The following is a 10950-nucleotide window of genomic DNA, read 5'->3' as shown; positions in this document are numbered from 1 at the left end:
GTCCCTCACAGGAATTGTTATACCTACACACTGGGTGGTTAACAAGTGTTTTGGTGGATGGATGTCCAGACAGACAAAAGGATGGATGGATGGATGGATGGATGGATGGATGGATGGATGGATGGATGGATGGATGGATGGACGGATGGATGGAAAACCCTGGATCTGGTGCTTCCCATGAGAAAGGAGATCTTGGGAACAATAGGAGTATGTTTTCTGTAAGAATGAGCTGAAGAGAAGAAATAAAAAGAGTAATCACAACTAATCACATCACTAGTGGCAGGCACAGTGCAAGGACATGGAGCAAACTTAAAGTTATTTTTATGATAGAAGTTTAATGAGATGAATTGCCACATAAGACATAGAATCACTAAAACAAATGTGTTATGCCTTGTTTCTGATTAAGTGCCTACTTAATTATCAAGGCTGCTTTCGTGCCCATGACTGCCAGCTCCTGGGCAGCTGGAAGCGCTGCCTCCATAGTTCAAACTTCCCTGGCAACGCGGCCGCCCTCCTGTGGGAACAGCATCAGCCACTTCACCTGTGAGGTCTTAGCTGCCCTAAGGTTAGCCTGTGCTGACACGTCCATTAATGTGATCAGTATAGGAGTGACAAATGTGATCTTCCTGGGGATCTCAGTTCTGTTCCTCTTTGTCTCCCACATTTTCATCCTCAGCACCATCCTAAGGATCCCCTCAGCTAAGGGAGGAAAAAGGCCTTCTCCACCTGCTCTGCCCACCTCACAGTTATTGTGGTTGTCTTCCATGGGACCGTCCTCTTCATGTAAGGGCAGGAGAGCGCTGATCATGGGGTGAGACGGGGATCATTAAGTTCTGCCTACAATAAAATGATTTTCATGAAAGTCAGAATAGTGATTACCTCTGGAAGAGAGAGAAGAAGGGACTATAATTGTGAGAAATGAGAGGGATTCTAAGGCACTGGAACATTCTAATTCTTCACCTGTGGTGGTACATGACATGTATTTTATTATTTTTTCTTAAATATCACACATATACTTTTTATACTCTTCTGTATGTATACTTGACAGAAAGAAAATATCACCTGGCCAGGCGTGGCTCAGCGGTTGAGAGTCGACCTAGGATCCAGGCGATCAGGGTTCGATTCCTGGTCAGGGCACTGACCTCCCTCTCCTTTCCTCTCTCCCTCTCCTTTCCTTTCTCCCTCTCCTTTCCTCTCTCTGAAATCAATAAAGATATATATGTATATTTTAAAAAAAGAATATATCAATGCAAGGAATAATGATTTATGACCATGAATGTGGCATATATTTGATTCTAAGATTTTTAGAAGCCAATGCACAATGCAGGCTTGTTTCATTTGTGAAAGAAGTGGAAGGAATCACCCAAGTCTTTTCTTTGTTCCTGACACTGGGCAGGCTCCTCTTGGACACCAAAGACATCTGTGGAACGAGAGCTCAACACATGTGCCACCCATCATCTCCAGTATTAGTATTAGACTGAAGGGGAAAACTAGAATGTGGTTGAGAAACTAGAGCATGTCAGAAAAGTGTTCCTGGTTTAAGATGCTTCTGTCTGCTGGCTGGGTGGTCACAGCTCTCAGGTGGGACCTTGGAAGTGGAGGATACCAGATCCCAATGGTAAACCAGCCGTGCTTTCACAGAAGCACAGCTACGGGATACTCACGCATACACACGTAAGAACTTCATACAACAGGACACCACTTTTGTGATCAATGGGTCTTTTTCAAGTCTGCAGCTGCTGTGAAACTCTCCTTGCAAGACCCCAGACCATGCTCATTTATGACCCTCCCCCAATGCCCCTTTAAAGGCCTGGCCTATGGTAGGAGCTCAGAATCTATTTGGTGGGACACAGATAAGAGGATACCTTCTAGGTCACTTGCTTCTTTCCAAGTGAATTTGGAAATGGACAAGGGTACTACTGAGCTACAAGGATTTGTCCTGTTCCGTGGGTTTCACTTTCTCTTATGTCTATCACAGGCTCTGGGTGAGCATTCTCACTGATTGAGGGTGATGTTAATTCTGGAAGGACCAGAATGACCCTTCTTCACTGGTGCTTTCAATAGCTCAGCAGGATGGGTACAAAGGGAGGGAGGGGGAAAAAGTATTTCTGGAGGGACTTCAGAATAAATTGGATCTTAGGGACATAATCCCAGATGTATAGAGTTTCTAAACTTTGTCACTTTAGTTTCTAAACTTTAAATTGCTTCAGGGACTCACATAATCCCAATAGGAGGGTAGGATTTAAATGGCTTCATATATGCAATAGATGATCCTTTGTGGATTTTACCCAGACAAGAAAACTTAGCTTTCACCCATTTCAGGCTCTAACTCCTCTTGCTGCTACTTCAGACCAGATTGGCTATTTTCGGACCCTGGACTATTCCCAGACCTCCGAGAAGTAATTTTCTTCATCAGTCTATTTACAAAAAAAAAAAGGTAAGAGAGTACTTTTAAAAGAAGGTGGACGTTCTTGTGGTCCCAGCCCCATTACTGGCTTCATCCCTTAAGACTAAGCGGCATGGGGGTAACTTGAAGGAGAGGGAAAAGGGAATCTCAGTGGTGTGACAGAAAGTCCAAGAATGAGAAGTTCATGAGATCATTTAGGCCCTGGGATGGAATACCCCTAAAAAGAATCCATTCCAAAGTGAATGTTAGGGAAACAAGTCCCGGAGAGGAAAGTGGACTTAATGATTCCCACACATTGAGTGATTGGTAAAGGCCACTTCTTCTGGCAGGTGCTCCAGAGGAGTTTGTCAGGCAAGAGAATAAATGAATGAATTCGTGAGCGAATGAATGAATAGCACAGGGGCCTGTAGACTGTCAGAGAGAACTGTAAAAGAGGAAGAAAGTCATATCCAAAAGTACTTGGAGAGGGTAATCGTTGGGAATTGAGGATGAAGATCAGTTTGTTCTTCTGGACCTATGTCCCAAAGAGGAATAAAAACTTACAAACGAAATATAACACTTCTCACAAAATTGATTAAATGAATCAGCCACACATGGTATAACTTAACGTAAATGAGCAATTCCTATCTTGAATGTGATTAGGAATATTAAGCCAAACCAGAGGACATTTCAAATATCCCTATGGGGTGGCCAAATACGTCAAGTAGATTTTGATCTAATTCTCTGCATTTTACTTAGAACAACACAGAGAACCACCTACGTTGCCAGAGCAGTTCTCCATCTGCTGAGCAAGGCGAGTTTCTTCACTGGCTTTCTGGCCACTTTAGGCATCAGAGAATCATGAAGCTGGCTTTCTGAGTTCCTGCAGGTGACAGAGTAGATGCACCATGGACAGGTCCAATCGGACCTCCCCGGTGGTGGGGTTCGTTCTCCTGGGCCTCTCTGCCCACCCAAAGCTGGTGAATACATTCTTTGTGCTCATCCTGCTGATGTACCTGGTGATCCTGCTGGGCAATGGGGTCCTCATCCTGGTGACCATCCTTGACTCCCGCCTGCACACACCCATGTACTTCTTCCTGGGGAACCTCTCCTTCCTGGACATCTGCTACACAACCTCCTCAGTCCCCCTCATTCTTGACAGCTTCCTGACCCCCAGGAAAACTATACCCTTCTCAGCCTGTTTTGGGCAGATGTTTCTCTCCTTTGCCATGGGAGCCACCGAGTGTGTGCTTCTGGGCATGATGGCGTTTGATCGCTATGTGGCCATCTGCAGACCCCTTAGATACCCTGAGATCATGAGCAAGGCTGCCTACGTGCCCATGGCTGCTGGCTCCTGGGTAGCTGGAAGCTCCACTGCCATGGTGCAGACATCCTTAGCAATGAGACTGCCCTTCTGTGGGGACAACATCATCAACCACTTCACCTGTGAGATCCTAGCTGTTCTGAAGTTGGCCTGTGCTGACATCTCCATCAATATAATCAGTATGGCCGTAGCCAATGTGATCTTCCTGGGCATCCCAGTTCTGTTCATCTCTTTCTCCTATGTGTTCATCATTGCTGCCATCCTGAGGATCCCCTCAGCCGAGGGAAGGAGAAAGGCCTTCTCTACCTGCTCTGCCCACCTCACAGTCGTGATCGTCTTCTATGGGACCATCTTCTTCATGTATGGGAAACCCAAATCCAAGGACTCACGAGGAGCAGACAAAGAGGACCTTTCTGACAAGTTCATCTCCCTCTTCTATGGGGTGGTGACCCCCATGCTGAACCCCATCATCTACAGCCTGAGGAACAAGGACGTGAAGGCTGCTGTGAAGAACCTGGTATTTCGCAAACATTTCTCCCAGTGATGATGGAGAAGTTCTGATGATTCTCTGCTCCCTGGTTGCTCTTACCTGAGACGTCAGAGGACAAGATGAAGGGCCAACTACATCAAAGGTTATTTGGTAAAACTAATCCCACAGAATGGCTGTGTGTGGACAGGAAACAGGACTTTTTTCACCCCATTCTATAAGCAATTCTATAAAAGTATATTCCTGATGGTAAAGCCTTATAGTTCTCTGTCTCTGTGGTGTATAGTGAACAAATTGATGTCAAAGAAAAGTAACACCGAGTTTTATTGTTTAACTTATAAAAAGCTCTAGTCTGAAGGTCTGTCACTCAATAGCTCTTTGGCTTCTTTCTTTGAATGTATTTGAATGGGTCCTTACTTTTATTTTACCTTTCACTCTTCCTGTTCCATATTAAATAGTAATAAGATTTTTATCTTTATCTTCATTGTTTCTTTCTCTTTATTAATTCTTAAAACTGTTTCCTAAATTGTTCACTCAGTAAGTCTCCATAATTAACCCCTTTCCCTTCTCCTTAATCAAGGTCCCCACCAGAAAATCATTCACACTCTTGGAGCAGAGAGGGCAATGAGGAAGATGCGGCAAAGCAGGTGCAAGAGCCAAAGGTTCAGACTTCTTGTCTTTTCCCTTTTTAAAAATGTTATTCGTCTCTGGGTTCTGTCTCTAGATAGCATTGGCCTCCTATGGGTCATCTGAGTAATGCAGAAGCTGATATGTGTCTTGGAGGGTCAGGTTAATTCTATAATCACCTGACTTTGTTTGACCAAGCATGCAGCCAAGTGGCAATCAGCACTTGCTTTCTAACTAAGAATCCCCAAAGCCACACAGAGGTCAGAGGGAGGTGGAAGTGATGCTCAGCAGGAGACATCTAAGAATCACCAGCAAGATCGCAAGGTCGGTGAGGAATTCCAAGCCAGCTCCCAATAGTAATCAATCTAGAAGTCCAGGGAAAAGAGTGAGCAGAATGGAAAACCTCTGATAGTTCATATAGACTTTTAATCCAATAGAGAGGAAACAAATCAACAGCCCAAACAGTGTTTGCTAAAGGAGAGTTACTGCAGGAAGATGGTGTAAATGTTTAAGAAAATTATCATTCAAGATAAATTCAAGATAAACTCTTTTGGGGGACAGGAATACTTTCATATTTTTACACTTATTCAAATGTATTATTTCAGCTTCATAGTTTGGGTCAGTGATTTTTCAGGCCTTTATTCTAGTGACTAAAAACCTAATGAAATCTTTAAGCTGAAACTCCAAATGGAGGCAGAATGGAGGTAGGAGATGGTGGAGGGAGTAGGGTTGTACCAGCCCAGACTGCCCTTCATCTCCAACTCCCAAGGGCTCCTCAACCCAGAGTGACCACCCAGCTCAGATGAGATCCATACTATTGTTGCTATGAAAATTAGAAATCTTATAAGTATACTTTTGCTCCATACTCAGAAATAAATTTGAAAATCTTAGGGAAAAATATAAGAAAAAATAAATTACCCAGTTAATCATTAAAGAGATAGACAACCTAAAAACAACAACTACCTAAGAAGAAATTGAGAAATTGTCATGCCAGGCCCAGAGAGTTTCACAGAAGAATGTTATTAAATATTCAGGAAACAGAGGGTTTTAATACTGTTCAAATAATTACAGAGCATACAGCAAGAATATCTTCCACATTCCTTTAACTAAATCAGCAGAACATTGATGTTGGAACATAAAAAACATGACAAAGATGGTCCAGTGGGGAAAACCAGAGACTCACCTCACTTTTGTATGAATGTGTGTGTTCGTGTATACATATATAAGAGAATTCAGCAACACATTAAAATAATAACACAGGGTGGGGCAAAAGTAAGCTTACAGTTTTGAGTACTCGAAAAAGAGTTTATCCTTATATCAGTATTTCTTAATTATTGTATTATTTTCCATGTGAATATCTGTAAACCTACTTTGCCCCACCCTGTATACTATATGCAAGTGTATTTATTTGAAAAATGTAAAGGTGGAACAATTTAAGGATATCTACTGGAATAATTCACCACATTCACAGGTCAAGGGAGGAAAAAAGTGATGATTTCAGTAGATTTCCCAAAGTTATTTTAAAAAGCTAAAAACTTCTAATAAAATAAGAATTGGTGTGTTCTTTAAAAAAAATAAATTTATGTCTCTAATAAAAAGTCCGCATCACATCTAATGATGAATCAGTAGATCAGACTCACTATAATTTTACATTGTTTTAGAAATACCAACCATCAACTTAGAGAACAGAAAGAAATATAAAGTGAAAATAGAAGAAAGTAGGGAATACTAGTAATTTTATACATGGACAAGAAAGGAAAGTTGATCAAAAGCATTTTTTTAACCTTCACCTGAGTGTATGTTTTTATTGATTTAAGAGAAAGAGGAAGGGAAAGAGAAAGAGCTACGTGAGAGAGAAACATCGATCAGTTGCCTCCCGTGTGCACCGCGACCAGGGAATGAACACACAACCTGGGCATGAGCCCCAACCAGGAATCAAACCCGTTGCCTTTTGCTGTACAGGATGATGCTCCAACTGAGCTTTTTGGGCCAATGCAAAAAAAGCGATTTTTTTAAAAATAGAGGAATTCAACAAAAAAGTTTATTATAAAACTAACATGCAAAAATCAAATTTTTCATACAGCAACAGGAGAAAATATAATGGAGGAGGGGAAGAATTCATGTATATTAGCAATGAATTGGGGGAGGGGACAAATACTTAAAAAGGAAGTTAAGAATTCACAATACTTAAGTGAATAAAAGTATACGACTCTATTGAAAAAACTCAGAAGAATATTTAAACAAATTGAAATATATAACTTAGATATAAAATCTCATTAGTGATAACACCCGAAGTGCCCTAAACTAATATAGGAATTCAATTTGATCCCAATCACTGAGTTTCTGATGAAACACCAGGAGGGCCGCTCATCTGTTTTGGTTTTGAGAGCGTGTGGGTTCCACTCTGCACCCTACCCCTGGCTTTAGCGTATGCCCTGCAGCACTGCCCACGGCACCGGAGTTCACCTGTCCTTGCATGATTTATGCCCTGGTGCCTCCTTTGTACTTCAGTGAATGTAGGTTCTATTGGGCATCTTCTTCCAGAAGAGCCTGGTTTTATCACAGTTAAAGACTTGCTTTGGATGCTATTCTGTCTCCTTAGTCAACTTCTTCAACTCTGCAGGAAACGTGGCAGCAACCTCATCAGCAGGTGCAGCCTCTCCAGTAATGTTCATATTTTCCAGTCCAAGCCTATTCCTGACTCTGTAGCTCCCTTACTTGTAGTAAAGCAGTAATCTTGGTGTCACTCGTTCCAGGGCTCCTTGCTGTATAGGCTCAGTGCTTTCTGGCACAATACGTGGTTCTCAAATGAAACGCATTTTGTGTTTGCCTTTTACCCAAAATTTAATACCTTTTCCATCTTAACTAAACACTTCGTGCTCACTGTGGCTGTAACTTTTGCAGTTTGAGGTTTAACAGCAAAACTAGCAATAACTTCTACGTCCTTCACAATTTCACCCATTGAAGATTTGTTCTTACCATAGCTCTTAGCGACGTCAGCATACTATTTTTTTCTTTCTTTAAGCTGAAAACGTTCCCCTTTTCATGTAAAGGAAGCACTTTATGGCTTCTTTTTGGCATGTCCAAACTGCCAGCCTCACTACTGTGCTTCGGGGCCATTATTAAGTAAAGTAAGGGTTATTGGAGCACAAGCATCAGGAACAGTGACAGTCCATCTGATACCTGAGATGGCAACTAAGTGACTGACAGGCAGGTATGGCGTGGATGCGCTGGACGAAGGGATGACTCACGTTCCAGGCTGGGGCCACGTGAAAGGCGCAACACTACTCAGAGGGTCACAATTTAAAGCTTATTATTTCTGAAATTTCCCATTTAATATTTTTGGACTGTAGTTGACTGTGGGTAACTGAAACCGTGGAAAGTGAAATTGCAAATAAGGGGGGGAGGGACTACTGTAGACAGCTCTGTGATGCTGGACTTGAACTCCAAACCATTATTTCTGCTTTGCCAGCCGGCTCCCTAAGGGCGCTGCCCATAGGGGGTGCAGGAGGGAGAGTGGAAGGCTGGACGGGGTGGGGAGGGGGAAGGGACTCGTTCTTTCCCTCTGTTTCCTGTTCCTGCCCAGGTTGCCCCCGCAAGGCCCTTGGGTGCAGCCCAGGAGCAGCAGGAGTGTTTCCTACATCAGTTGGGTCCAATGACGTGCATCTTTCCGCATTCTCAGAACCAGGCCCATTGTTCTGGGTCTCGTTTTCTAAGGCTCCCTCCCCAAACACCAAGATAAATTCCAGAGGAATCAAAGATTAAAATATCAACAATAAAAAAGGTTCTCGATGAGGGGGAAACATGAGGAGGATCCTGAAAAAGGGCAGTTTATTCTGAAGAACCCATGATGCTTCACAAGCCAACCCCCATCCGGTTACTCTGTTCTCCTAAAACAAGCAGCTGCCCCGGCTCAAAGGGCCTGGGCAGTGCCGCGGCTCAGTTAGGGCCCTAAAAGATGGCACTGGCGCAGGAATTTCACTCCTGTGTGAGATCCTGGAGACAAGCATCAGAATCTTGGGGCAGGAAAGAGAAGGAACACTGGTACCTAGAGGGTCAGGTTGGTGATTCCTGGGCCATAGAGGGCAGGGCTGTGGCTTCCAGGTCAGGGTCGCTGGAAGAGCTGGAGAGCCTCTCTGGCCCTGAGCGGAGGATGCCCCAGGTTTCACTAGGCTTTGCAGCTTAGGGCCTATTAAAGGACTCTCACCTGGCCACCGTCTCACACCCCGATCCACGGGGGCAGATTGCAGTGCCTGCCTCACTCTCAGGATGGCAGCTGCCTAAGAGTGCCAGCTGCAGGGCACCCAGCCGCTAGACAGAGCAAACAAGCCAAAGAAACAAGCCTCCCAGTGTAATCGAACCACTAGGGGAACAAAACATGCCCAGAGCGCTCCAGGAGATTCAAGCCCAGCACAAAACAGTCTTTCTGATAAGAAGGCAGACCGGACACTTGTACACAGTGAAGTTTGGAAGCAAAAACATGGTATGATGTAATTGGAGGAGAAAGCAAGGTCAGAGGAAGGTGGGTGGGGAGTAAATAAGAAAGACTTGAAAGTGTTCGGCGGGAAATGCCAGGATTTGAATCCAATCTGTCCAGCTCGGAAGCCCACGCCCGCTGGGCCCGGCCTAGCGGCGCTTAGCCAGGCTTCCAGCGGGACGCAGAGATGGGCACGAATGCGAACAGACTGGCAGCTTCCACGAGGCTTCGGAAGAAAATGGGCAGACGGGCAAGATTCTGTTCTTTCCCCCAGAGGGGCTTTCACTGCCCAGCACGGCTCAACTCCTCCTGGAACGGGACCGACGCTGCGCTGGCTCCGGCAGGCAGCGGCAGGCTTCAGTCCGGTTTCTTCAGAAGCCACCAAGTAAATGCCACTTGAGAAAATCCTGGAACAGCTTTGTGGAAGCACTAAAACTTTCAGCCCCCACACACCGTGCCCCTCAAGTCTGGCTGAAAGAAAACACAGAGAGAATTTAGGCCCAGGGCCCTGGCAAAAGGCGAGGGCATGGCAAAGGCTCGCCTGCCGTCTCCGCCTCGGCACCCTTCTGGAGGCTTTAGCTCACGGTTACCAAGTGTGGCCCCCGGTAAAGAGTTTGGTGGCTGCCCCTTCCTGGCCCCCCCAGCTCCTCGCCTACCCCGTACCCCGTGTAACGACCCTTCTGTAGTGACCCTTCTGTGGCTTTGAAAAGTTATACCACTTTCCAGACTGTGACTTTTTTTTCTAATATAACCTATGTTTTCACCCAATGACATACGCTACAAGAAGCAGTATTTTTAACTTTATGGTTTCAGGCAAAGATACACTCACCAGCTTATTACTCAGCCCAGCAGTTTCTAGTTGGAGAATATCATAGGGAAAAAAATAGGAATCACTTGTCACATAGAGATAGACCCAAAACATTGCCAAGTGAGAGGGACGAAGGGGCAGGCCGCTGCTTCTGTGACTTTAGTGGGCTGTGCACATAGTTTTTCACCTTTTGGAGCGTTTATGTATTTATTTTTATTTTGCGCTAAACATATTTTCTGTGGTGTAACTTTATTTATAGTGCGATTTGAATGCAAGATTACTGTGAACCCCTAAATTGTTGAAGTATCGTTGAAGAAAACAGTGCAGAGAGAGGACAGCACCTTCCAAAGAATCTCTTTTCCATCACCCTCACCCACTTTGGTAAGTACTATAAACTTTATTCTATTACATTAAAACACAAACCCTGTTTTCTAATTACTATTTGTTACATAAACTTGTTTTCATTGTTCAATTAAGATATATATATATATATATATATATATATACAGTATCTGTGAGTACTCTTAGGGTATTTTGGGTCAGAATGAAATGCATCATAATTTTCCCCATTAATAGAAAATGTTTTTCATCTAATGATTTTTTCCCCCCTTAACTATAAAGTTTTCAGGAAAAAATTGACAGCTTTAAGCAAAGGCTAGGTGTGTACTTTGGATTAGCAATGCCCTCTGCAGAGTAAAAACAAAGTCATGTTGCCTCATGGAGCTCATGGCTACTATCTTGGGAACCAATGGAAGCAGCTGGAAAATTTAAGTCTTTGGGATTCACTGCACCTGCCCCTATTCCTTGCTGTAGGCAGAAGACGACATTCTCAACACATGGG

The 10950-nt window shown here is 43.9% G+C and overlaps 1 protein-coding gene across 1 annotated transcript; it reads left to right on the top strand.

Annotated features, from left to right (window-relative positions):
- Positions 1-3294: 3294 nt before the first annotated feature.
- Positions 3295-4254, top strand: OR2S2 (olfactory receptor family 2 subfamily S member 2). The gene has a single exon (XM_016222825.2). The coding sequence runs from the start codon at positions 3295-3297 to the stop codon at positions 4252-4254; it is 960 nt and encodes a 319-aa protein (XP_016078311.2).
- Positions 4255-10950: the final 6696 nt, after the last annotated feature.

The sequence above is a fragment of the Miniopterus natalensis genome, chromosome 12 (genome assembly GCF_054644295.1).
Source record: "Miniopterus natalensis isolate mMinNat1 chromosome 12, mMinNat1.hap1, whole genome shotgun sequence".
Taxonomy (NCBI): domain Eukaryota; kingdom Metazoa; phylum Chordata; class Mammalia; order Chiroptera; family Miniopteridae; genus Miniopterus; species Miniopterus natalensis.
This window is presented reverse-complemented; position numbering and strand designations above follow the sequence as displayed.

What these genes read in the sequence shown, in the direction of transcription:
- OR2S2 (XM_016222825.2), top strand. Translation starts at nt 3,295, where the DNA reads ATGGACAGGTCCAATCGGACCTCCCCGGTGGTGGGGTTCGTTCTCCTG.